The sequence below is a fragment of the Lampetra fluviatilis genome, chromosome 27 (genome assembly GCF_964198595.1).
Source record: "Lampetra fluviatilis chromosome 27, kcLamFluv1.1, whole genome shotgun sequence".
Taxonomy (NCBI): Eukaryota; Metazoa; Chordata; class Hyperoartia; order Petromyzontiformes; family Petromyzontidae; genus Lampetra; species Lampetra fluviatilis.
Window position 1 is genome coordinate 3,735,933 of NC_136301.1, and position 27,926 is coordinate 3,763,858.

Consider the following 27,926-nt stretch of genomic DNA (forward strand, 5'->3'; position numbering starts at 1 on the left):
AGCGGATATTTTAAATTCTCAGTGGGAATTTTTGCCAGGTTATGTGGAAAAATATCTCATTTAGTATGATGGGAGTTTTTTTTTATGCGGTCATTGGTGACGTGGCTAAGACCATCAGAGTCAAACCTATCGACCAAGAGGCACTGTGGCCGCTATGCCTGCTGTGCAGTGCAGCAGACTGTCCGGTCGGAGTGTCGGAGCATGCTGCGTCTCCTTCGTTACGTTTGTATGTACTTATGTATGTACATTGAACTTCTTTCGCACCGTACGTAGCCAACCGTGCTAATCGGAGTTTCTGCCCAAACGTTTTAACGCGGAAGGCGCAGCCCAAAAACAAAAAAGCCGAGCAGCTCTTTATCTTGTAGGTACGTGCCACTGTGCAGGGTTGTGAAGGAGGAGCAGAGATGGAAAGGGACTCGAAAATAAGAGGGATTGTGGGAGAAAGGATGCGCTTTCCGTCATAGGCAAGTTTGAAGCTTCATTAATCAGAGCCTACCCAGCAAACGTGTAACGTTGGGTCAGCATTGGTCCATCGGTGGTTCCAACCACGTGCCAACCCACTTCGGCCCAGCCTTGCATGTTTATCTGGGTGTGTAGCTCTAGAGCAGAGGTGGGGAACATCCGGCCCGCGGGCCGTATAAGGCCCGCGAAATCATTTGGTCTGGCCCTGCGAAGGCAACCGCAGGCGGGACTCGAAATTAAATCTAGGAGCAATCATGCAAAAGCAGTTGCGAATAACAACATCATCAATACCAGCTAACATCACACGTCTCACCAAAGAGAAGCAGTTCCAGCCATCACATTAGGGATGAGTTAATTAAATGTTTGACTAAATATAACGGGCAAATTTTTAAGTTGATCATTTTGTATGGCCCGCGAATTATGCTATAAATATCCAAATGGCCCTTGGCAGAATAAAGGTTCCCCACCCCTGCCCTAGAGCTTAGGTGTGTAGATACAAGAAAAGAGCTGATTGTGTCTTTGGGTTGGGTCTTTCTGTTCGGGGATGCCATCGGGCTATGCAAATACACACAGCAATCTACATGCGATTACACGACTGTGCATATCTCTATAAAACATTATGCAGCGCTCTACTGTGCACTTTTTCCCCCCAAGTGTGCACATTTGTAGAGCGATGCACATACAGCAGAATGTTGTGTGTCCTCTTATGTTTGTACAACGTAGGCAAATTCGTGCAATTTTGCTATTTTTTGCGACACACCGTATCCCAGAAATAAAATATTTAATTGCCTCGGCCATTTTGTATTATTTGGTACCCCGGGGTACCGCCATAAGGATGAAATGAACAACACGTGACACATTTCATCCAATCACAGGCAAGCCGAAGCAGAACGCGAAGGTGAAAACGAGGGCACGTCGCACGCGACTTAAATTCCTTCCGTCGTTTGCTAGACTTCTTTAAAAAGAATTTGGACATTTTTAACCGCACGCAACATTTTCAAAAGTTGCTTCAATTTTGAATTACAGTGTGCAGTACAATACTCCTGGGCCAACATTAATCGTAGTGTACTACCGTGCAGTACCACACTGTCCAGTAGTACACTCTACAATAGTACGGTATTACCGTTGCGGATTTTGCAATACGATACAGCGATCGGTGTGAAATGTTCAAAAGTGTGTGTTTGTGTTTCTTCAACCCTTTTTGAACGCAACGTTGCCAAAATAAATCAGGAATCGCGTGTATAAAAGCCGTGTTACACTGGGGAAACTTTAGGGCAACTGTCGCTACAATCGCCAACGGCAACGCAGTGACCATATGTGGCTGGCAACTTGATAGGACGGTAGCATAGGGCAACAATAGTTGTGTCCAAATTTTGTTGAGATGCGTGTATGACGAACAACGATTGGTCTTCACAGCACACAACCTCAGGTAGTCATTTTAAATGTGGCCTCTGACCAGTGCCGGATTAAGCTAGTGCGGGGTCTTTAGCATATGTTATAAAGGGGTCCAAAATAAAATAAAAACACACAAATATGAAAACACAAATTTTTATTTGCATAGTAAAGTAATTGTATTTTTTTATTTTCTACACAGCCAGATAATACAACAAATCGCTAACCTTAAACACCCAGTCGTTCATAAAAGTTAAAGGCAGTATAGTACTATAGTAATAGAGCAAGTGCAGAATCACTGAACCGGAATTGATAGCTTGAAAGCATTTAGCACGGAGCTCTTGAAAGTGCGGGGTCTGTAGCATTTGCTACTTTTGCTACGACGATAATCCGGCACTGCCTCTGCCTGCAATCTGATTGAAGGTTGCCATCCCAGTTGCCCACTCGGCGGTAACAGTGATCAGATCTGTCCATATTTATACAGGAAATGTTGCCACGTATCTTGCCATTGACGCTTGCTGGCAACAGTTCTTGAAATTGCCTTACCGTATCACGGCCAACAGGGATGTGTGTGTGGTGAAATGAAAAAAAAAATCTATCTGTCGTTCCATTTATGTGAAGTTTACATGAATCCATGTCATGTTTTGTCCCGTCTACTTGAGCACAGTTTTTTGACATTCCGTGAAAGCAGTAGTCATCGTGGGTCATTGCATGGCACCTCTCACACCTTGACTGTTCTTGTGTCTTCGCCGAATTGTGATCATCGTACGGTGTGTGTTGTGCACTGGATAGAGTTGAAACGATTCATAGATTCATGTCGATGTTTGACACACAACACGTCACAATGTATCACACGTGTGCGTAGAGCTACCAAACCAAAAAGTCCCAGTGGTTTCAAAAAGTCCGTCACGTTATCCCAAAGCATTGACAAAGTTTGGATTTTGCCCTCGTTTCAAACATTCTGGCCCCTTGCTCAACTGATGATGAGTGGGTGAGGCCTGTGAACAATGTCAGACAGCAAGGAGGAGGCCATTTTACTTTGTGGGTGGTGCGAATAGTTAAGTGGGCGTCGCCATGTAAATGTAGGGGGGGGGGCATGACAGAGGGAGGGGCTGCCAGCTTCCCTTGTGTCCTGGTTGAGCCTCCTGGGAAATTTGGTAGCTTTACGTTTATTACAATACGGATGCTGTCGATTCATTCCAGTGCACTCGTGACCACATGTTGGGGACGTAGCAGAATTATATTCAACGATTGAGGTGCTTCAACTGCAGACAGGAGATCGTGGTCACCATCGGTCAGAAATGTCCCCACGCTTAAGTGGGTACAAGCCCATCGAGGGGGAGGGAAACGTATGTACACCGATGATGATCACGGGCCTCCTTGCGTTGGTCAGAACGTCCGGCTCGTGAACCAAGCGGCCGGTGCACCCCAAACAGCGGCCTAGCTGTCGAGTGTGCAGACAGTGCAACCCTAACGGGGTCAAGTGGCCGGAGGGGCCCAGGTGCCGCGCTATGAAGCAAAGTGGGGGGGGGGGACGTTTGGCACGGTTGGGTGGGCCCCATTTCATTTCTTGTGCCAGGGCCCATGCCAGCCTTGCCAGCCGTGCTTCGCCACTGGTCCAAAATGTGTCGTCATGAGTGTTCAAATTCCCAGCTGTCTTTGCGTTGTGTAAATGAGCGATGCCCGGTGGTAAAAACTTGATAACCCACAAATTCTCACTGTGTCCAGAACAAAAGCCTTCAGAGTGGTTGGGTTAAGTGGGTGCAGTGAGTACATTTTGAAGTGTTTCAATGATGGCATTGTCCGTTACCTAGTTTTTTTTTCACACTTTCCAACTAAAGTTGAAAGCGTTTCAACATTGATTCTGTCCGTCCGGCCGTAAAGTGAAAGGGGGCGCGGTCATTACAAGTAACGGTGATCCTATATGAACGAAACCTTAGTGTAGAGTTGGTTTACTATTGGCGATTAAACCCTTTTGCAAACCGGGCAAATAAATGAAATGGGTTGCCCGAAAAACTTGGAGACACAACCAGGAGTAAAACAGGTGCGGCAATTCGCATTTCGGCCACTGCATTTCGTCCGTGACCACGACCGATCATCGGCTTCCGCCCTGATAATGAAATAGCTACGCACGCAGAGCCAAGTTGGAAAGCGTCACGTGATTCATGCATTAACTTGCCTTTTTTACGTGGGTTATTAAGTTAGTTAGTTTTTCTTTCTCCCCAGAACACCCCCTGTATCGTATTTGTTTTTCTTGTTGGAAGTCACTGTGCAAACACCCCGCTCCCCGCACCCCCGCACATTTCATCGTTCTTTACACCATTCATCTTGCACATCCATAAGCTCAGCGTGGATTCGAGAAAGCCTGTTCCGCTGTGGGCTACCATTCCCGCCTCATCTGTTGTCCCATCTGGTTGAAGCAGATGGTATCCATTTGTCACCGACGACTTCTCTCCGTCGCTAACGCGTCGTCTCGAGACCGTGTGAAAATAGACAAATGTGCAGCCCTGCAATCGACTCGCTCCGGCCACTGCTGGCAGAAGGCGCCTCCCCCCCCGCAGAGGGAGCTCTAGAGAGCCCTTCTGGAGGGGATTTTGGCCTACTCTTCCACGCTGGCCAGACCGACTTGAAAGAGGAGGACGTACCCACACTTTACTCCACCCCACGCAGCCTGCCCATCACCTGCGGTGACGTTACCCTTTGCTACCGCTGCGTGGTGTTGTCCATTCGTTGGTGTTACCCGTTCCTACCTCTGGGTGGACAGAGGCGGCTGTTGGGGGAAGGTTACATTTGAGAAACTCGCCCTCCCCCCCCGTTGTTTATTCAACTGCCGTGACGGGAGATCGAATCAAACAGGCGATCCTCTGGATTGCAAGTCCACTGTGCGCTGCCGACCATTGCAACCATGACAGCACTTTTTTTATGAAGTACGCTTTCTGATCTCAAGTTTTTACAATTTTTTTTAGCTATCCCGAACCACCTCCTCACTAAGCTATCCCCAGACTCTCCCCCCCCCCCCCCCCGCTGCTGCTTTCTCCTTTACGCCACTGCCCTCCACGCCGGCGCATTTCTCGATATCACATCATCGCCACGTCGAAGCCGCCGCCCTGTGCGATTGCGTTGCTCAAACCAGACGCCGATTTAAGCTATTATCGTATCGCTTGGTTGTTTCGCCTGCGTTACCTTCGACAAAATTACCGGCGGTCCAACGGGGTATCCCACATTGCCAGAAGCGTACGGTCATCCGGCGGCATCTGTTTAGCGAGCCTGAACTCTGCTGACGAGACCCAGAATGTCAAAACCGGTCCGGAGTTTGCGCACTTAAACAAAGACGCGTCTTCGAATATCGACCCGCAAAGCCGATATAGGTCGATGGAATTAAGTAGAATACGTTTATTGTACCGTGGAGACACAGAATTGAACTCTGCTCGTATTTGCTTTTCGTAATAATTGTACAATTAGCCATGGTATTTGTTTTTTATTGGCGGTAGCCTCAGCGAGTCTTTTTTTTCAGGAGAGTCACACTACACTGAGATGTTGGAACAAATCCAGCAGTGCTTTTTGTTTAACGTGAGAGGGTAAGCAGAGTGCCCGGAGAAGACCCACCACACAGTACGAGGGAGACAGGCTAGGTGCACGAACCACCCCATCCCCCCCTTGTCGCACTGCCACTTCCTGGCCACCCACAAATATTCAATAACGAATTGTAATTCTGAGATTGAATGTTAACGCTGTCGGCGTGGCAAGCAAGCCGTCGCCTCCCGCTGCTTCATGACAACTCTGATTTCCTTCTGCTGGGCTGACACTCTTAAAATCCCTGCAAATGTGGGGGGTTTAGCCGAGACCTCGGTACAACTACTGTCCCCGCAAGAATTTTGTAGGTCAGATTTTTCGACCCGATCGCACGCCCCTTTACTTGGGTGACGCTTGCCTGCCTTGTCCAAGCACAGTCCTCGCCCTGTTAGAGGCCCTCCTTTCAGTTGATGAAATATGGAAAGAGGCCACTTCTTTAGTTTCCATATAGGGTTGGGGTTCACAGTTTGAGGTCAGGGGTTACTGTGCAGTCGAGGTGTTAAAGTTTAAGGAAATGGATATTCTATGTATGGGGCACGCCTCAAAGCATCTTAAGATGATGGGTTTGTTTGGGACTAGGTCGAGGGTTTGGGGATTCTGATTTGGGTTACGGGTTAGTGTTTGCAACGAGGTTTGAGAGGATTAAGGGCTACAGGTTAGTAATAGCACAGTAACACCTAAGGTGGCATTGCTTGCCTGTGATCTGCGGGGATGGTAGTCAACTCGGCTGGTGTGCGGTGCTGCTGCCTCTCTCTCTCTCTCTGCGTCGAGGATATTAACACTCGCAGCCTTTCTTAACCCTCTTCAACCTAAATTTCGATTTAAAGCTTTCGTGACTGCAGGGATTCATCTTCTTGGTTCTTTCGGTAAAGTCACGTAGAATGGAAATAATAAAATAATAAAAATACAACATAATTAAATCATTCTCACGACGTTTCGGCCACAACACAAGCAGCCGTCCTCAGGTGAAGAACAGGTCTGTCGAGACGACAGAGTCTAAATTTATTATTTTATTATTTCCATTTCACATGACTTTACCGAAAGAACCAAGAAGGTGGACCTCTTCCAGCTCCCTGTCGCAAGCGCAGCCGCCGTGTGGCTTGGGAGGGGTTTCGCGCTTACGCTGCGGCGCAGCCGTTGCTGCGCCTTGTCGGGCGTCGCCGATGTCCGACGTTTCGCACCCGCGTGCCCAGGAGCCTCAAAAGTCACTTCCTGAAGTCTGATCGTCGGGCATCGCGCACCGGCTCGTCGCGGAGCGGTCCGCGACAGAGCAGCGGCTCAACGCCCCGGGAGCTCCTTTAGGAACTAAACGGTGCAACTTTCCTTTTTCCCTCGATGAAGAACGTGGCACGCTGCTGCTGGTGGTGGTGGTGTTTCCGGTTCCTCAAGCTGATTGGCTCAACTATCTGACGTTGTAAGCCAGCCAATGTTGCCTTTGCTTCGTCTGGGAGGAAACGAACGTCAGAGAGAGCCGAGTCAATCTGTTTTAAGAACCCCCGGCACCACCACCACCAGCACCAGCATCAGGCCACACTCTGTATCATCGATGGAAAACAGCAAGATGCACCGTTCACTTCATGAAAGAGCTCCGAGATGCGTTGAGCCGCTCCACTACGGTTGACCGCGTCGTGAGCTGCTGAATCACGATGCCCGACGTTTTGTCCCCACGAGAGCGAGCCGCCCATCGCGGCTCTCCAAAGCGCTCCCGGCACACGGCGTGAAAGGTCGCACGGCCGAACGACGGCGCAGACGCGCGACCTGAACGCGCCGCCGCCGCCGCCGTGCCAGCGGAGCCTGCCTCTCGGTGTGTCCCCACAGCTTTCTCTCTCGCTCTGCTCGTGCTCTCTCTTCTCCCCCTGTCCTGCCTCCCTCCCTCCCTCCCACAGCTCTTCCTTGCAGTCCAACTCCACCACGCACACCTCCCTGAACCAGCACACGCCTCCTCGGGGCAGCACGCCCGTGTCCCACGGCACGGGCGCGGCCAAACCGCCCGGTGGCTGCCACACGGCCGCCCCGCCGGGCGCCCGCGGAGGAGGGGCCGCCGCCGCCGGTGCCGCCGGCGCCGCCGGCACCACCGGCGCCGGCGCGGGCCAGGCCCCCGGCCGCGGCCAGGCCCGGTCGTCGAGCACGCGCAGCCGGCCCTCGGCTAACGCGGCCGGCTCTTGGGATTTTGTGCTGGGCCAGATACGAACCAGTGGCCTTGACGTGAGGTCCTTCATGTAAGTGCTGCCGTGCGCCGTGCACACGTGAAAGCCGGACGGTTCGAGCCAGCTGTTTTCCGCCATGGGACTGTGGAATTTGCGGTGCCGTCGGTGATGAGTGGCCGCCCGATGATTGTCGTGCGATGTAGGTCTTAGGGTGTTTTTGTGTTTTTGTAGTTGGGGAAGGGGGATGTGGTCCCCCCAATGCCCTCGTCGCTGATGTTGGAGGTTATTGCCATGGCCATGTTAGGGAATGTTTTGTCACAGCCACAGAGAGAGAGGAGGGGGGGCAGGGTGGATGGAATTTTGTCCAGGACCTTAAATCAGAGGGGTTCTCAGAAAAAGCCCAGGGTGTTTCAGAGGGATTTCCATTTGGAATTTTGACCCAGGCCTCCAAAAACCGTTAGGCGGTGACCCAGTGTTTTGTCAAAATGTGAATCTGGCTACTTGCACTGAAACTTAGATTTTTGTCAGTCGTCGGACTCCGTGAAATTATTATAACAGACTTAATTTGGCATCTCAATCAATGGCTGGACTTTATTTTTAACCATCTAAGAAAAGTCCATTGAGATCAAATGTAGACATGAGATATGGAAGTGAGACACGCGCGTGGAGACGAAATAAATGCAATTCTTTTTTAATGGATAGTACGGCATCATGATCAGCTCTGTTGAATGCTTTTACAAGGTGCTTTAATGCAAAATAGCAGATGTAGACAGTCTGGTTAGGCTATGAGTACTGGAATTAGCAATATTCTACTAAAGGCACTAGCAAACGATAGATTGCAAAGCTCTCATTGCATCTGATACTTCACTGGGACCAACGACTAACATTTGTACCCACGTTTTAAAATTCACTGATTATTATTCGGCTTTATAATAATATAAGTTCTCTTCAAGTGTCATCTGGGTCGTATGCTACCGAGGGCAACGTTCTTCGCATGACGACAACGTTTCTATTTTTTATTCTCAGAACTAGAATTTAGCCAAATTTTATTCAAAACTAGATTTTATACTCTTTGGTTCTTTCGGTAAAGTCACGTGTTAGAAATAAAATAAAACAAATCACGACGTTTCGATCGCAACACAAGCGGTCGCCATCAGGCAAAGGAGTCAGCCTCTAAAGGCAAACTGATTTTATAGTGATGGATTTTTTTTGTTGATGCAGTCATCGGTGACTGAGTGGAGACCATCAACTCCCTGCACTCGAGAAGCCGGTTTGCGCTGAATAACTACTGGACATCTGTGGGGAAAAAAAGCTGTATAGCTCATCGGATTCCTCTAATATAAATATTTTGATTCCAATGAATGACAGGCAGCTGTCTGGATTCGAACCCAGCGTTCCAGGGCGCTCAGTCACTTATATATCGCAGCAGGAGGCCTCACTGCACTCTGTTGGCCCACGCATTTTTCACGCTGTTATTTGAATTTGAAAGTCCTCTTCGGCCCTCAGTAAGGGAAAAAGTTCCCCACCGTTGACATTGCATTGCACTCGGTCTCATTAGAGACTGGTTAGGTTCGTCACGCCTGGCATCCATCACAGTGAGTGTCGGATTTGGTCCTTTGTGGATGACAAGCAAGTGTCATCCGAATGAAACATTCAGAGTCCTTGACACCAGCTTAAGAAAGAGTATATGCATTTGACCGACAGCCTCAAGGCTGCTCCTGGCATTGACGGATGCGTCAATATGCATCGCATCACGTGGTGGTGGTTGGTGGTGACGGTGGTGGTGGTGACCACGAGGTTAGTTGTGAGTGTGATTTGTCAAATTTCTAATTGGGGGTGGAGGAGGTGGGGATATTATAGAAAGGTTGTCACCAATCCGCACTGACCAACTTAGTGCAGTATGGTCAAACAATCCACATAGCGGACATCCAATAATATACTGACTCAAATTGTCGGTGAATATTGACTTAATGTGTGAAATGCACTTCTAAATAATGACCATAATAAAGCACTTAACAATCATCGTATTCACCATATTCACCAAACAAATATCACCCTTCCAGTATTGAAAAAGGTGTCCCTCGGCTTTGTGGAAAACTGGGAAACATTTTGCCCCTACTTTCCGTTTAATGTTTTTTGTAATCGTATTTTTTTTAAACAGAGGGACAATTATTCGGGTTGTCCGTCTGTCCAACTAAAAACATTCGCAAAAATGTTCAGAAATTAATTCTAAGTCACGTTCCCTCCGTACGTGGCACGGGAATAGAAATTATGACATCTTCGTTATTTGCATTAATCCCCCCCCCCCTCGAATTTGGCGCCCCACTTAAATCAGCGCCCTAAGGCGACCGCCCTCGTTCACCTCTATGGACGGTTCGCCCCTGCTTAGGTTCTCAATTATTGTTTTTTTTTTATCATCGACATCTCTCCCACTCGCTCTACCCCACCTGCGGCCTAGTGACTTGCCCAGGGAAAGCCCACTTCAGCTGAGCAGGAATCTAGGCGAGGCTGTGGTCGGGTAGGGGGCGGGGCATTGTGATGCTGCTGCTGATGGTTTGAGAAGATGATAAAAAAAAACATAACATTTGTTTTACGTTTCAAAGGCACGTCGGTGCTATGGTTAATTACATTTCTTGTTTACTTCTTGAATTGCACACTGTGTTGCGTATAATCCGTTAATAAAATAAAAACACGGTTAGTTTGTTGAGCGAGGCCGTGGTGTCATGGGCCATGCCATCCTTACTGTGGCGAATTGGCCATTGTGGACCCGGCTAGATTTATTTTCTTTTTAAGTCACCCAGGACCAGCACATTTAAGACACTGGAGGCCTGCCTTGGTTCGCGAGTGCTTCGTTACACCTTGTGGGTGTACAATGTGTGTGTGAGTCCGATTCATTGGCCTCTGCAGTTCAAGAGATTTTTGTTTCGTTTGTTGCAAACGTAGAACGTCCTGAATTGCATTCGGAGCATTTCATTGCAATGGCATGGAACGGAAAGGCGACGACGGGTGAATATCTCGTGAACAAAAGAGCCGGTGTTCCGGCAAATGTATGCGATTCAATAAGGTCCAGTTGCTCGTTCCATTCCGTTCCATGAAAGCCAAATGATCCAGCGCTCTCCCGTGTCGTTCCATTCACAATCCCTCGGTACAACTGCATGAACTCCTCCTCGATAAAGATCGACAGCCTCACAGCCCTCTGCGGAGACCCCCCGCAACACCAACCCCTTCAGCCATCATGACCCGACCCACGCATTCAAACCATCGAGATATTGAATGCTCCTGAGAATGTATCCCCTCCCACCACCACTACAACCACCCCCAGAACACGTGACTGCACCTGTTATCAGATTTCATTTCTTCCCCTTCTCCTTTCCTGTCTCTTCCCCTCCTCCTCCTCCACTCTCACCACCCTCACCCCCCCTTCCCCCCCCCTCCCCACCTTTCCTGGCCACCGTGCAGTGAAGGCAGAATCCTGGTCCTCTCTCTTGTCATGGGACTTTCCGAGCAGGATGATTTTGCTAACATTCCTGACCCTCAATCTCCCAATAATCCATCCGACAACAGGTAGGAAACGTCCTTTTGTCATTGCTCATTCTCCCCCCCCCTCCTCCCACTGTGCCATTATGCCCCGTGGCTTTCTCCCCATCCCCTTTGCACGCCTGTCCTTTTTTCTTCTCTTGCATCGACATGTGACGCTGTATCGGCACGCGCGAGGCTAAGTGTAGCGCGTGGCACGGTTGGCGCCCTCTGTCAATCCACTGTTGGGTAAAGGCCTCATCCACCCAATGCCCCCTCCCAATGTCAGTCGTGGCAGCCGTTTGACCACCACTTGAGCACGCTGGCCGTTGTGAACAATTCGCAAATGGTGATGAGTGTGGGTCTTTGGCCAGGATGGCCTCAATAAGTCTCGTGCCGTGCGTTCGGGAGGGTCCTGCTTTTACACATTTGGAGTGCTTTGGCCAATTTGAAGTTTGGCTTTGTGTGGCAGAAAAAACAAATCATTCTCCAAAAATGTCCAGCTGTGCACGGATGCATTCAAGAATCCATTGCAGTACTGTCCTGTACTGGCCACCTCACAGCTCCCAGAGCTGAACATGAATATATTTCCAGTATACGCCAAGCTGAACATCCAACGAGCAGTGACCCATCCCATCATCCCACCGTGGTTGCTAAACTGCACGACGTTTCGTGGGATTTCTTCAGCGGGCATCCTATGAATAGACTTGCTCTCGCCATGGGAATGTGGAATTTCCACCGCCGGCACGGCAACAGCCATCCCATGCCGCTCATTTGAGCAGTGAGGCACGTTGGCTTCCAACTGCAATGATGATAATTAAAAAAATGTGTAAGCTGTTTGAAATCCACTGTTGGACGAAGGCCTTTACCACAGTCGGGTTTGACTTATGGCACCAGGAACTCTGCGCTGCATACAGAAACATGTTGTCATGTAACCGCTGTTCAAGTGTACATCCCTACCTATACACACGCCATTCCGCAAAGGTGCATATATATTGACGTTGTACATTGCACTCTCGGGGCTTAATTCCTCACCGTTTGTTTCCCCGGGCTCGCCGATAACACTGGTGAAGTAGGCGGCATGCGTGACTACACCATGGTTGTGCTGGCTGCAGAGAGAGTTTTGCCCGGGACAGCTGATCCGCATAGAAACGACTGCAATTAAGCCCTGGTTGTACCGATATACATCGTGACGAGTCCAGTATACATGTCCTGCCATCTGACCATGAGCATCACGGACAGCTAGGCTATGATGGGATGCAAGGGATGGAGTTTACTGAGCAAACTGTAGGATGTGACCAACAATGTGTGCGTGATGTGTGTGTAATGTGTGTGTGATGTGTGTGTGTGATATGTGTGTGTGTGATGTGTGTGTGTGATATATGTAAATGTGTGTGGTGTGGTGTGTGTGTGTGATGTCATGTGTGTGTGATGTGTGTGTGATGTATGTATATGTGTGTGATGTGGTGTGTGTGATATGTGTGTGGTGTGTGTGATGTCGTGTGTGTGTGTGATGTGTTGCCAAAGCGCAGTTCGGTCGGTGCATCTGCCTGTCAGCCTGTTGGTCTGTTAACCTATAACCCCTGGGGTTTTCCTCCCTGTGACCTCCTGCCAGAGAAGCTTCGCCCACACTCCACGTGACCTCAAAGCGCACCTAGCCTGTCACGGGCACTTTGGCGGCAGTGATGACTTGCGCTAGTTGTTGTACCATGCGTGTGTGTGTGTCGGTGTACGTACGTATTTGCGTATGTGCTCTATTTGGGTTTGTTTTTTTGTTTATTTGTGTAAGTACATCATGTGTGTATGCATTGGCATGTGTTTGTATTGCTACGCAAGTGTGTGCGTCTGTGCGTCTGTGCGTGTGCACCTTAACGCAGAGCGCTCAGCAGTGGCGCAAGGGTTCGTCCAGCGCAACTGCTGACGTCTGCGGTGAAATTCAGTGCCGTGAAAATCAGTGGCAAAAGCGGAATCGGATCTGATTCTGTGCAACCTCTAGGTAGCCTCAGCCATAAACCACGTGGCTGCCTGTAATCCACCACTGTGGCGGCAGCAGCGAGGGGTTTCTGGATCACCGCACACAGGAGCCGTACCCCTGGTTCGCCAGGAGAAGGCGGTACAGCAAGTGGACTCATCTCCACCTGTTTCCATCTGTACGGGGAAAAAACGTTGCCCCAAGCACGTGTGGGGGTTTTCTCCGCCCGAGTCTAACAAACGCTCAACATATTTCGGCTGAAGGCATCTTAAATTGAAAAGCCCGTGGGGCAGGACCCTCTTGCAAAAGAGTCCTTGGACTGAGTGGATAATTAGGTATTATTTTAAATGAGTACCATGTTGCCGTGTGCTAACATCAACACTACGGAGACGTAGCTAACGGTGGCGATGCTGCTGTTATCCTTGTTCATGCTGTTGATGTTGATGTCGGTACTGTTGTTGTTGCTGCTGCTGTTGCTGCTGCTACTCACGCTTAGGGTCGCCACCTTGTCCACTCCGGACCACAACCCAGACAAACCTCTCGGTCAGCTCTTGGTCTATTATCAGAACTGCGCCGTTGTTATACTGCAGTGAAGTTCAACGCAGCGACACTGATACATTACCAGACCTCGGTTTACAAATCTACTTCTGCCACCTGAACGCAGATGCCAATTCCCAGACCGTGCCGGGTCAAAACCCAAACAGGTGACGACCCTGGATTTGCTGCTGCTGCTGCTGTTGTTGTTGTTGCTACTCTTTGTTGTTGTTGTTGTTGTTTTGTTGTTGCTAGATGAGAGTGCGCGCGCATTGTTGTGGCCAGGCTGGGGGGTCCCGGGAGGGGTGCTGGCTCCGCGCCCGCCCAAGCTCAGCAGGAAGGCGAGTTCGATCGACGGACAGAGACCCGCTCCTCCATCTCGGAAATCGTCAACTCCATCACGAGCGACATGCTCATGGTGAGCAGTGCAACACCCCCCCCCCCACCCCCCCCCCCCCCCCCCCCCCCCGTGCAGCGGTATCGTGGAACTGAACGGGAGCGGAAAGGTCCTTTATTCAACGAGGCGTCGTTACGGCGTCATCGGGGGGGCACGGTGATGGGACCCGTGCCTCGCGGCAAGGAGGGCCTCACTCCCGACTCGGGTGCATCTCCGCGTGGAGTTTGCACGTTCTCTCTCCGCCGGATCTGCCCGGGTTTCCTCTGATCACCTGTAGCTACAAACCGTGCAATATGACGGGAGTTTGAGCAAACGTCTCGATGCAGCAAGAGCCTCCTTCAAAGGAGTGTTCAGACTCTCCGTGTGGCTTCGCTGGGTAAGTAAGTAATTGTTATTAAATTATAATTGTTGTTATTATTGCCAGCGGTGAAGTTTAGCCCATCGCAGAGGTTGCAATCGGGTACCCGATACCCGTACCCTACCCGATACCCGGCTACCCGTACCCGGCTGGGTACGGGTACCCATTTGCGACCCTGGTGCGGCCGAGTACGGGTAAGGAATCAAAACCCGTTTGCGACCTCTGGCCCATCGTCACCACGGGCTTACATATGGCATGGAACCCCGCCAGAGGAGAGGTCGGAACTTTACGCTGCTGGCAACGACTTCGCAGCAAACATGCAACGTCGGCCCCACGTTGGTCCGATGTTGGGCCAACGTCAGACTGACGTCGGATCAATGTCAACTCGACATCAGGTCAATGTCGGGCCGACGTCAACCAAACGTTACCCCTCCGCTGCACGTTATCCTGGGGGGTCTCCACCCCCCTTCCCCCCCCCCCCCCCGTTGTTCAGTCACCCGCGTGTCGCCCCGTCATCGCCACCGTCGAAGATCGTTGACGCGGAGGGCAACGCGACCGGCGCGCGCCTCCCCTCCCCTCTTCCCAGATCTCGCCCGACTCGGACGAGGACACGGGCGCGACGGAGAACCTCGGCAAGATCCAGTTCAGCGTGGGCTACAGCTTCCAGGACATGACGCTCACCGTGAAGATCCTCAAGGCCGTGGAGCTCCCGGCGAAAGACTTCAGCGGCACGAGCGACCCCTTCGTCAAGATCTACCTGCTGCCCGACAAGAAGAACAAGGTGGAGACCAAGGTGAAGCGCAAGAACCTCAACCCGCACTGGAACGAGACCATCCTCTTTGAAGGCGAGTGCCGCCTGTCCCCCCTAGTGCCCTTGGCTCTCTCCCCCCCACCCAGCTGCTCCCCCACCACCTCCCCGCGCGTCGCGATGGCCTCGTTCGTCGCTCGGTGCACTCTGGGGTTTTGCGTCGAACTGGGATCCGTGTCGAACATCCGACGGTTCGCCAGCATTGGTTCAAGCGAGCCCGACTCCGCTGCCGCATTTCGCACCGTATGTGGCCAACCGTTGCTAATCGGAGATGCCGGGTGAGACGCTGCATGTCGAAACCAGTCCCTGCCTACAGCACACCTGGCGGTTCACCAGCATTGTTTCTAGCGAGCCTGACTCGGCTCATGAGACACCGCATGTAGAAACCGATCCGATGCCGCTGAAATTATGCCCTCCCAGGAGGCCGTGCGGCCAGTGAGATGTGCGCAATGACACGACGACCCAGAGGGAGAGACACGCGCAGGAGAACGAGTTTTATGCCTAATTTATTTACTTTGCTGTTTTGGCACTTGTACGCACAGTGCGTACGCTGAAATTGTCGCACCGTACGTAGCCGACCGCGATAATCGGAGGCGTTTGCGCCGTCCGCCGCAGGGTTTCCCTACGAGAAGGTCATCCTGAGAACGCTGTACCTGCAAGTCCTGGACTACGACCGCTTCAGTCGAAACGACCCCATCGGCGAGGTGTCGCTGCCCCTCAACAAGCTGGACCTGTCCAGCATGCAGACCTTCTGGAAGGACCTCAAGCCTTGCAGCGACGGCAGCGTGAGTGTCTCCTTGGGCGTCGGTGGTCGAGGCAAGGCTGAGAGCGTTGCACGCGCGGTGGTGGCGTGTCCCGTACGCACGCACGCGCCATGCTTGCGTGCGTGCCCTGCTGCTGTGTGTGGAGCAGTGGCACACCTCCGGCCGTTGTTTGATTCTCTTAAACGGGTACAGTAGAACCCCCTCTTTAACGACGGTGATTGGTTCTCACGATGCTGGTCGTTAAGCGATTTGGTCGTTAAGCGAGTATAGGAAGCGCACGTTAAAGGCTTAATTCGTTCCTATGGCATCGAAAGTTTATACCCCTTTTTCACCCAAAGAAACTTACTTTATAATATTTGAGCAATGGATATTAATACATGAAGATTCTAACAACATTATAAACACATTTAAAAGAAAAATGGTTAATTAATGCATTAATTGATATGTACTGTACCTACAACAGCCCGTCATAAACAGGTGAATGGTCGGTAAGTGAACACACTGGGCTCTATGGAGGCACTACACTACTATACACTACACTATACACTACACTACTATACACTACACTATACACTACACACTACTATAACACTACACTACACACTACTATACACTACACTATACACTACACTGCTATACACTACACTATACACTACTATACACTACACTATACACTACACTACACACTACTATACACTACACTATACACTACACTACTATACACTACTATACACTACACTATACACTACTATACACTACACTATACACTACACTATACACTACACTACTATACACTACACTATACACTACACTACAATACACTACACTACTATACACTACACTATACACTACACTATACACTACACCACTATACACTACACTATACACTACACTACTATACACTACACTATACACTACACTACTCTACACCACTATACACTACACTATACACTACATTACACTACACTATACACTACACTATACACTTCACATTGGGTTCTATGGAGGCCCGTCATTAAGCGGATTAGTCCTTAACAGGGGTGGTCGTTACGAGGGGCTCTACTGTACCGGGTGCGGCGTGTCGTAAGCATCAGCGATGGGGGAAGACAAAGGCGGCCGGGCGCGACGACCGGCCACCCCACCTCCCCCCCCCTTTCGTCGGCCTTCGTGGACGCTGCCCCCGGAGGGTCTGCTCGTGGCTACGCGGTGGCGGGGGGCGGGGACGGGAATCTTTGTCTTTGTCTCGGTTACAGGGGAGTAGAGGGGAGCTGCTGCTGTCGCTCTGCTACAACCCGACAGCCAACAAGATCACCATCGCCGTCATCAAGGCCCGCAATCTCAAGGCCATGGACATCGGCGGCACGTCCGGTGAGAGAGCCCCCGCCCGGCGAGACTCCCGGCAGCAGAGTGGGGAGGATTCGTCTTCTTATAATAAAAAATAAAACATAATAAAAGAATTCTCACGACGTTTCGGCCACAACGCAAGCAGTCCCCCCCGCCTTCGTACGCACGGGGGAACGCACTCTCACGTAACGCTCACTCGCTCGCCACCCCCGCGCAGACCCGTACGTCAAGGTGTGGCTGATGAACAAGGAGAAGAAGGTGGAGAAGAAGAAAACGGAGGTGAAGAAGCGCTGCCTCAACCCCGTGTTCAACGAGACGTTCGTCTTCGACATCCCCACGGAGAAACTCCGCGAGACCACCATCGTCGTCACCGTCATGGACAAGGACAGGTTGAGCCGCAACGACGTCATCGGCAAGGTGGGGGGGGGGTGGGGGGGGAGGGGTGGGGGGGGAGCGGTGGGGGGGAGGTGGGGGAGCGGTGGGGGGGAGGTGGGGGGAGCGGTGGGGGAGCGGTGGGGGGAGCGGTGGGGGGAGCGGTGGGGAGAGCGGTGGGGGGAGCGGTGGGGGGGAGCGGTGGGGGGGAGCGGTGGGGGGGCGGTGGGGGGAGCGGTGGGTGGAGCTGTGGGGGGGAGCGGTGGGGGGAGCGGGGGGGGAGGTGGGGGGGGGAGGTGGGGGGGAGCGGTAGGGGGGAGGTGGGGGGGGAGGTGGGGGGGAGCTGTGGGGGGGAGCGGTGGGGGGAGCGGTGGGGGGAGCGGCGGGGGGGAGCTGTGGGGGGGAGCTGTGGGGGGGAGCGGTGGGGGGAGCGGCGGGGGGGAGCTGTGGGGGGGAGCGGCGGGGGGGAGCTGTGGGGGGGAGCGGCGGGGGGGAGCTGTGGGGGGGAGCGGTGGGGGGAGCGGCGGGGGGGAACGGCGGGGGGGAGCGGCGGGGGGGAGCGGTGGGGGGGCGGTGGGGGGAGCGGTGGGGGGAGTGGTGGGGGGGAGCGGTGGGGGGAGCGGGGGGGGGGAGGTGGGGGGGGGAGGTGGGGGGGAGCGGTGGGGGGGAGGTGGGGGGGGGAGGTGGGGGGGAGCTGTGGGGGGGGGCGGTGGGGGGAGCGGCGGGGGGGAACGGCGGGGGGGAGCAGCGGGGGGGAGCTGTGGGGGGGAGCGGTGGGGGGAGCTGTGGGGGAGATGAGCACCAATGCCTCAATGCTCATTTCAGCAAACAAACATCACTTTGTCTCACATTTATTCCAAATGTAAGTTACTGTTGTTCTCAGGTTGTGTGATCCTCTCTGTGTGTGTGTCGGTGTGTCTGTCTGTGTGTGTGTGTCTGTATGTCTGTCTGTGTGTCTGTGTGTCTGTGTGTCTGTGTTTCTGTGTGTCTGTCTGTCTGTGTGTCTGTCTGTCTGTGTGTCTGTGTGTTTGTGTTTCTGTGTGTATGTCTGTCTGTGTATCTCTGTGTCCGTCTGTGTCTGTCTGTGTGTCTGTCTGTGTGTCTGTGTGTCTGTGTTTCTGTGTCTGTCTGTCTGTGTGTCTGTCTGTGTGTCTGTCTGTGTGTCTGTGTGTCTGTGTGTCTGTCTGTCTGTGTGTCTGTCTGTCTGTGTGTCTGTGTGTCTGTCTGTCTGTGTTTCTGCGTGTCTGTCTGTCTGTGTGTCTATGTGTCTGTCTGTCTGTGTGTCTGTGTGTCTGTCTGTCTGGTGTGTCTGGTGTGTCTGTGTGTCTGTGTGTCTGTCTGTCTGTGTGTCTGTGTGTTTGTGTTTCTGTATGTCTGTCTGTCTGTCTGTGTGTCTGTGTGTCTGTGTGTCTGTCTGCGTGTCTGTGTGTCTGTCTGTCACCGCCATCCATTGCCCGTAGATCTACCTGTCGTGGAAGAGCGGCCCGGGGGAGGTGAAGCACTGGAAGGACATGATCGCCAAGCCCCGGCAGCCCGTGGCGCAGTGGCACCAGCTGAAGGCGTGACCAAACCCATCAGCGACAGAGACGATATCAACGACAACAACAATAACGATGATGATGATGATCGAAACAACAACTGTGGCCGGTAGGCCGTCTCCGAAGGGAGGCAAGGGCGGCAGAGGGGACAGAGCGAGGGGGTCCGAGAGCCACACTTCCACCCCCAGCAGACTCCTCGTGGCAACGGAGCGCGATGCGGCCGGCGTCGGGGCCCATGGGGTTTGCGGCTTCTCTCTCCGTCTCTCTTTCTTTTTTTTATTATCGCCGTCGGCCGCTCGGCGGAGGCTCTCTCCCCGCGCGCGCAGGTGGCACTCGCTCGTCTCCGTCGTTCTTCCTCTCCAGCGTTCGGTGTCCACGGCGGGAAGCGTTGGTGCCCGCGGAGGGAAATGTACCGCGGAAACTTCGGCGGCGGTTCTTCCCTTTTTTTTGTGTGCGCGCCGACTGCCAGCAACCGCCAACCCCGTCCCTCGTCCCATTCCCCTCTCTCTCCGCGCCGCCGTCTCCGCGATCGCGGCTCGCTCGGGGGAACGTCGCGTGTCGCCGCTCGATTTTACCGCGCCGGCCCTGAGCTTTAGGTAGAGGTGGGGGGGGTGGCGAACTGGGCACCAAGAGTCCGCGGGCGCCGTAACGACTTCCGTGTCTCGTAGCGGGCACCGTAACGACTTCCGTTTCATAGTAGGCACCGTAACGACTTCCGTTTCATCGTAGGCACCTTAACGACTTCCATTTCATAGTGGGCACCGTAACGATTTAAGTCTCGTAGCGTGCACCGTAACGACTTCCGTGTCTCATAGTAGGCACCTTAACGATTTCCGTTTCATAGTAGGCACCGTAACGACGTCCGTCTCGTTCATTCCTTTTCCTAAATGGCTCGCAATCTGAGCGTCTGTCGCTGATCGCGCGTCGCACTCGCACGTCACATCCAACGACATCAAACAACAGGGTCATTCCCAGCCGATTGCTATTCTTGGGGAGGTGGTGGTGGGTGGTGGTGGCGTTGATCGGGGTGGCACCAAATTTATTGCTCGCCGGGGTGGGGCGGGGGGCTTCCGCTTGCGCTACGGGCCTGTAAACCGCGTGATGTTCTAACGCGTCGCTCGGGGCTGGCTCCGCTCGCACCGCCGGTTGGTTTTGGTTCGGCGAGGACGTTCACTCCGTGCGGCTCGTGCCCCCTGCCACGGAGCTTTCTCGTCTCACTCCCATCTCCCTCTCTCGAGTCAATATCTCTCGTCTCACTCCCATCTCAATCTCTTCTCAACATCCCTTCCGTCAAATCGTTTTCGCCGCTCGGACTGCCCGCGACCGCGTGCCGGGAACCGTCCCCGACGCGTTTTGTTTTGGGCCGTCGATGAGAACTTTTTTTGCGGCTTTGTGTTGTTTGTTTACACGGGCAGGCTGTGAGCCACGTGACTGCACTGCACACATTGGTTGTTGTTATTGTTGTTGTTATTGTCGTCGTTAATATATTGCTGCGCATTTTTTTTGGGGGGGGGGGAGGCAACTGGAAGCTTTACAGAAGAAGCCATCGTCAGTGCCGACCGATGAGCGTCGGTTTAATCTTGGGGTTGTTTGGCGAGTCGGAGGTTGTCGCGATCGCTGCGTTCTCCAACAGGAAGACGGCGACGTGCTTTGGCGGAGGGTTGCATCTCGCAATCCTGCAGCTGTTGCACGCGCGCGCGAGTGGCAGCGGTTAAGTTGGGGCGCTGCGCTACGAGCCCAGCGACTCCGAGTTCGATTTGCGGCTCACGAACGGTAACAGTGGCGAATATCTAAGGTCGACTCAGTCTCGTAGAATAATTAGCATCTGGTGCGGTGTGTAAACAATTGCCACTGGGGAGACAAAGGCGGCTCGGGCGTGGTGCTGGCCACCCAACCCCCCTCGTGTGCCGTGCCGGCCTTCATAGGTGCTCGCTAACAGCACTTGCTCCTAACAGTCTATTAAAAGGCTGTCTGCGGGTATGGTCGTCTTTGTGTGTGACCAGACGCTTATACATTTATTCACACCGGGGGCGCAGGTTTGGAGGGGTTCATCTTTTACTTTCCCGAGCCGTCGAATATTCCAGAGATTTCGGTGCGAACCAAAGAAATTGCTCAACGCTCTTGAACGATCTTCCACTTTTTGACTGTTTCTTCTTCTTTGCTTTAAACAACCCTCTCCGCGCGCCGTTTAAACTGCAGTCAATCTCGGAGGAGCATCGAGCTCTTTAAGAGCTAGGCTCGGAAACGTTATTACAAGTTCTGCCCGTTGAGAGATTGGACACGAAATATGACATTTTTGACTCCACTTTGAAACCAGATTAAACATTATCTGAGAATCTTACGTAAGATTGTGGCAGAGAGGTAGACATGTTTCTGAATGTCATAACAGTGGGAAAGGAGTTTTAAGTGCATTATCTGGGTTAGATTCATGACACACCATAACTATGCTTTTCCCCGGTACCTAATAATAATACTCAACAGGCCATTTATCAAATCCACTGCTAGATGAAGGGTTCCCAAAACGGTGTCAGTCACGGCGGGAGGTTGGGGGGGGGGGATGTTTGACCATATTTCACCACCACACCGGTCATTGCCGACTGGTGAATAGCAACGGGTGGACAGAACCAGCTTCAGATCTCACTCACCTCTGCCACTGTCACTGCAGGAGCTTGGGTGTCGTTTGGACTTCGTGTCGCACCTGCGCACACGCCACGGATGGACCTGGGAATCCCAAATTGTGTGGACGCGCGCCCACGGTCGGGCCGAGATTATTTTTACTCCCGACGCAGCGACGAAGGAATCCGTTTTGGCAAATGTGGCATTCAATTGCGTAACTTGCGTTGCCCCAAAGCGTTGCGACGGCTCCCTCCGAGCGTCTGCCCAACAGTCACCGTGCGCACACAGAGGGAGAGAAAGAGAGAGGATCGCCGTTCATCGCTCGCATCAACCCTTGCGAATGTGTGACGAGTGTTCGGACGAAGAGCAGCCTGCGGGTTACGAGCGGCGAGCAGTCCGCTCGCTATCGCCAAACGGTTTTCTCGGTCACCGAATGGGTCCGCTCAAACTAAACTTTTTTTTTTGGCCAGGTAAGGCCCACTGAGCTATGGACCTGATTTTCAAAAGCGACCTGGCTATCACAAATGACAGCTCAACGAAGTGGCTTATCATCGCGTGGAAATTTATAGCAGCCAAATACTCAAACACGCGATGACGTTGATTCTACATGTGGAGGGAAAAACCGGAGGACCCGGGGAAAATTCCACGCGACCACAGGGAGGGAGAGAGAGACACGTAAACTCCAAATATACAGCAGCAGGCGTCAGGGTTGGGATTTAACTCAACATCTAACACGTCTATTTATCAATTCACAGCTAACTTAGCAATTCATAATTACCGGCCGCTCTCTAGCTTATTGTGTTCACACAAATACAAGATCCAACAGCAAAAAACATTGAGTAAATTAAATCACAGTACACCACCATCATTATCATCAGCCATGGTCATTCCACTGCTGGATGAGGGCCTCCCCAAGTCGCCTGATGTTTATTACGTCGCGATCTTGCGATGTAAAACAAACTCTTAAATTCCCTCCTAACACCGACGACACTAATTCTAGATCCGAAGCCGCAACCTCCGATTCGTTAACACCACACAACGGGGCTCCACGATACACCGCCTTACACAGGCTCAGACGATGCCCAAATAACCTGTCAATGAAAAACAACAGAAACACCCAAGGGCTTCATTTCCCACTGAATATTTTCCGGATCGCGCGTCGACCGGAGCGGGCGGGCGGGCGGGCAGGCGACTACGAGGATGTTAGCGGCCGCAGCCGGAGCGACTGGTATACTGGATGCGGTGTGCCGGGGTGTGTAAATGCTTCTTTTGAGAACCCGTCGCGGGGCGGGGGGGGGTTGTCAATGACGCGATACCATCTCCACCATGGCCCCCCTCGCCCCAGTCGTTTTGGCTCCACGTGTCCGCGATCTTCTTCTGGATAGGGAACTCGTCAAAAAATATCTCCGGGCACTTTGGAGGCCGCACGGCGCAACCGACGCGGTCGTGAGCTCCTCCGGCGAGCGATTCCCAGCACCCTCTCCCGAACGCAACTCTTCCACATTGAGACGGTGACATCCGCTGTACCGTTTGGGTGCCAGCGCGTGGCATTTTATATATGTACGTGTGTGCGTATACGTGTGTGTGTGTGTGTGTACGCGTCGAAGTGTGTGGGGGGAGAGGCGTATGCCCTCATCGTTTCGTGTATCTGAACAACAACAACAACAACAAAAGTCCGTGTAACACTTTCGGGAGATCTATTCAGGTAGGTTGACGGTTTGTTTCGCACGCTCTTCCACACTTTTTTTTCTATTCGGCCGTCCCCCCGATCGTCGCCGCCGCCTTTGTACAGAAACGGAGGGAACGGGACGACGTTTCGCCGCCGCCCCCTCCCCGCTCTCGCGTCGCGAAAACAGTTTTTTTGTTTGTTCGCTTATGTTGTTGTTGTTTGTTTCACCGACGACTCACCACCGTCCGGTGTTTACCCCCACCCCCGCTGCGGATCTTGGAGTTCACGTCGCCCCCATCGTCTGTCGCGTGTTCGTTGTCGGGGAGACGGGGGGGGTTTCCTCGATTTTGACTTTTTTGCTGCTTTTATTCTCCTGAAGGTTTCCCTCGTGGGGGGGGGGGGTGTTCGGAGTTTGGGCGGTTCGCCGTGGAATCGCCCCCCCCCCCCTCGTGTTTAGCGACGTCAACGCAGAGGGCGCTCCGTACTTTAGCGGAGGGGTCGGGAGTCCTCGGATCCTCTCGTGTTGTTCGCGATGGTCGAGTTTTGGAGACGCCCGGACGGTTTACTGCCGAGGTCCTTGGGGTTCAAGTCCTGGGTCCGCGCGCGTGTCTGTGCGTCTCTGTGCGTCTCTGTGTGTCTCTGTTGCGCCTGTGAGGCACGCGGTGGCTTGCCGGGAAATTTCCGCGTACGATTTTAACTCCTGTTTTGCAAAGCGTGTGATTCGACGGTGGGCGTGGGAGGGCTTGGAAATATTTCTATTGGGAGTGGAACACTCCGACTTAACAACAAAATAGTCTTCAAGAGAATCTAGATTGCGCGGCAGTGTTTCGACACGAATTTACAAGCGTCGGGAATTCCACGTTCCCATGGCAAGAATGGGCTCTTCCCGCCTGCCCACCTGCATTTTTGAACGAACTCGCAACCCTTTTGAAAGCGAATCAGGAATTCTGTAATGTAATCCAACCTATTCATAATCGTCGCCGTCAGTCAGTCATCCAGCCATGGTCAATCCACTGTTGGATGAAGTTGTCCCGGAAGCTGCCACCGGCCGGTAAATCTATTACCGTGACGAAAACATCGGCTCAATGATTGGAAATGGAGGGTGAAGTTTCAGCCGAGCCATTGCTCACTCACGCCATTGGCGACGTCTTGTGGCAGACTGGGAACGAACTGCGCAGTCTTGATCCATTCCGCCACACTGGCCCGGGCGGCTCGCAGGAGCGAGTCGCCTTGCATCCCATTGCAAGCGAGATGGACGATTGTTCACCGACCAGTAATGGAAATTGTCATATTTGAAGCAATTTTTTTATGTTATCGACCGGCGGCGGGGGAGGGCGGGCGGGCGCGATAAACGCTTCTTCTGATTTATGCTGAGCCTCTGCCGCGGTATCCTTGAGTGCACGTCATGTGTGTAGAGTGCCGTGGCCGTGTTTCCTCGCGAACGCGTGCATGCGGGGGGGGGGGGTGATTTTCTGTTTGCGCGTCGCGAGTGGTTTAGCCCGCGGTTTCTGACGCTCAGAGGTCCGTCTGTCGCGACGTCTTCCGTCCTGTGCTCTTCGTGCCGAAAGTCGAATGCTCCGGTTGGCTCAAACCCTTTGATGCCCCACGTGGTGGTGGTGGTTGTGGTGGTAGTACTAATGACAGTGATTCTACATATTCAGCTGCTCTCGAAGTGAAAGTCTTAATCCTTAAAACCCCACATTAATCTTGACCGCGGTGAACCTACGCAGATTTCCGAATAGTCAGCCCTTAATAGGATAATGGACAATTTACGATGACCTGTGTCTGACGTGTGAACATATTCCTTTGGGCTATCACAAGACAATAATTATATTTTGCCCATGAGGACAGCCTCGCTCTGGGTCTTAAGATTACGTTTCTATAGGAGGGCCCTACTGCATTGAGACTAATGGCCATGGATTCCTTAATTAATGAGCGGGGCTTTTTTTGGGTGGTCGGAGGAAAGTGAAGTACCCAGAGAAAACACGCGCAGGCGTACGAGCTGAGAACGCCAAATTAAAATCTTTACGGATAAGTGGCGACCTGCCGTACGTACGCATGTTGAACTTCTTTTTGCGCCGTACGAAGCCAACCATGCTAAGAAGATAATTTGAACCAAGAAGATAATTTGTTTTATTTTACCAGGTAAAGCCCACCGAGCTATGAGATCTTGTTCAGAGGCACTGTGGTCACACGTGATGATAGCTCGTCAATTTATCGCGGCAGACAAATCATATGAGCGTGCGTTGTTTCTCAACGTGGAGGAGGGAGGTAAAACGGGAGGGACTCGGAGATCGATCCACGCTGTGACCACCACGACGGGGGGAGAGAGAGATCACGCAGACTCCAGATATACAACAACAGGGATCGCCAGTACCCGGGATCGAACGCACGTCCTCCTGCGTAGCAGGCGGGTTTATCACTTAACATTCACAGAAGGTATTCGATTCCCATTTCATCAGTGAATTATATTATTTAGTTGTTTTCCTAAAAAAAAATTACATTTAGTTATTTACACCATAATTCATCACGCTACTGCTACCCGTCGTAATACATTACAATCGTGAAATCAGTCCAATAACCGGATGAAAGTCCCTTCCCTTGCAGTCGTGGGGTCATCGCGGTTGTTTCGTCGCCACACTTTTTGCCCAGGCCGTGCGACCAATTTGCCGGCGATAGCCTTCCGCGCGGATTCATTGCATGAGCGCGTCCGCGATCTCGAGCGCGTGTTCCTTGTACGCGCTCGCCAAAATTAATTCCCCGCGGCAAAGCGGCGGCGGTGGTGGTGGTGATTTCGTGATTATGCGCGCGTGGGGCGAGCTGAGAAGTCAATGGGCCAGGGGCTATTGTTACAACCGCGCAGCGCGTACCGAGTAAGAAGGGGGGGGGGGGGTTATGGCACACGACACAAACCCGAGAATTCGACTAGATCGCCTCCGCCGAATAGCGGGGGGCAAATGAGTTCCTCGTGTAGTTCGCAAGACAAGTGAGAGCTTGGAAGACTGGTTGATTGTTTTTTTTAAACCTATTAAAAAATTACACCCCGATGGAATTTATAACATTTGGGCAATAAAAGGGTTCCGTGTAGATTGTTGATTGCACGCAAGGTTTTAGATGTTCTTGTGGAGTTATTCCGTGCGCGCGATCTTCTAACATCGCGATGATTTTTCTCTCGCCGAACGCTTGCAAGCTCTAGGGGAAGCTTTGATAAAAACTGAAACAACGAAAAAACCCACTGTGAGACCTCCTATACCAGTGGCAAAATATAGTAGTAGGTTTTTCCCCTTTAAACTGGTACAAAACTGACACCTTTATACAAGGCATCATGTTTGCAATAACCACAACACAAGCAGTGAAAATGCAAACAAAAAGAAACAACTCTGATAATGATAATGATATGCACTGTCCTTGAAGTTGATTGGTCCACACCCGAGACAGCTTTCCTTAGAGCCTATTCTCCATTGGTGTTGAACCAGATGACGCCAAATACTCTGATAGTGCGCTGTTTTTGAGTTGTACGCCTTTTGGCGTCATCTGGTCCAACACCAATGGAGACTAGGCACTAAGAAAAGCTGTCTCGGGTGTGGACCAATCAACTTCAAGGACAGTGCATATCATTACCATTATCAGAGTTGTTTATTTTTGTTTGCATTTTCACTGCTTGTGTTGTGGTTATTGCAAACATGATGCCTTGTATAAAGGTGTCAGTTTTGTACCAGTTTAAAGGGTAAAAACCTACTACAACGAAAAAACCCTTCAACTCCTGTTAACATCAGTGTCAAGAGGCAGACGTCACTCGGGGTGTTTTATGCAAATGTCCGTTGTCCTTGGTCCTGTTCGGCCGCCGATGCAGGCGTTATTTAATTATTTTTTTTTAAACTCCACTCCACTCGGTCACGATTTTCCCACAATGACCAACACACGGGGGAGAGACACCGGAGCGATCTCGTCGCCCGAACGGCCTCGGAAAGTCGCCGTAAATCGTTGCCTGGGGTGCGGTGGCAGGGGGCATTTTTTTGCTGAGGTCTGTAGAGCGATGACGGAACGTCAGGATGTCACTGCCTGTGGAGTTACTTCCAGTTGAAATGCACAGTAAGGGCAAGTGGGGGGGGGGGCGGTTTCTTGCTCGAGCCGGAGTGATAGTCTTTTACGATTGTCCACACCCTCATCGTGCTCTCGTCCACCATACAAAGACTAATCGATCGCGACGCGTACACGCAACGACGACGGGTCGTGATGTAGAAAAACAAAAAAAAAACATTCTAAAAAATGTGCTACGTGTGGGACCGGGCTTTAGAATCTTCGTCACGATTGCCTGCGCATTTGATTGGGAACGCGGGTAGGCGCGATGGAAAAATGTTGCGACCGTGACCGCCCTCCGTTTAATCGCTTTTGCCAGCCTCTCGCGGTCGCGTGCTGCACCGATCCGGTTGGGACGGTGGTGGTGGTGGGAGTGGTGGGGGT

General features: G+C 52.1%; 1 protein-coding gene and 1 long non-coding RNA gene across 8 annotated transcripts in view; one reads left to right on the top strand and one right to left on the bottom strand.

The window, feature by feature from the left end:
* SYT7 (synaptotagmin 7) overlaps window positions 1-27,910 on the top strand; it is a 223,095-nt gene extending 195,185 nt beyond the window's left edge. For 5 of the 7 annotated variants that reach the window (XM_078869078.1, XM_078869077.1, XM_078869080.1 and 2 more), the window contains 8 exons: window positions 7,314-7,646; window positions 11,034-11,138; window positions 13,882-14,014; window positions 14,938-15,196; window positions 15,775-15,944; window positions 17,177-17,291; window positions 17,485-17,684; window positions 19,100-27,910. In XM_078869078.1, coding sequence (XP_078725204.1) covers window positions 7,314-7,646; window positions 11,034-11,138; window positions 13,882-14,014; window positions 14,938-15,196; window positions 15,775-15,944; window positions 17,177-17,291; window positions 17,485-17,684; window positions 19,100-19,204 — 1,420 coding nt within the window. In that variant the 3' untranslated portion in view covers window positions 19,205-27,910. The remainder of the gene's footprint in view (window positions 1-7,313; window positions 7,647-11,033; window positions 11,139-13,881; window positions 14,015-14,937; window positions 15,197-15,774; window positions 15,945-17,176; window positions 17,292-17,484; window positions 17,685-19,099) is intronic. The other 2 variants (XM_078869079.1, XM_078869084.1) reach the window with 2 other exon arrangements.
* The window catches only part of LOC144942307 (uncharacterized), a 549,184-nt gene that overhangs the window by 376,585 nt on the left and 144,673 nt on the right, over window positions 1-27,926 (bottom strand). The gene's annotated exons all lie outside the window — the stretch shown is intronic.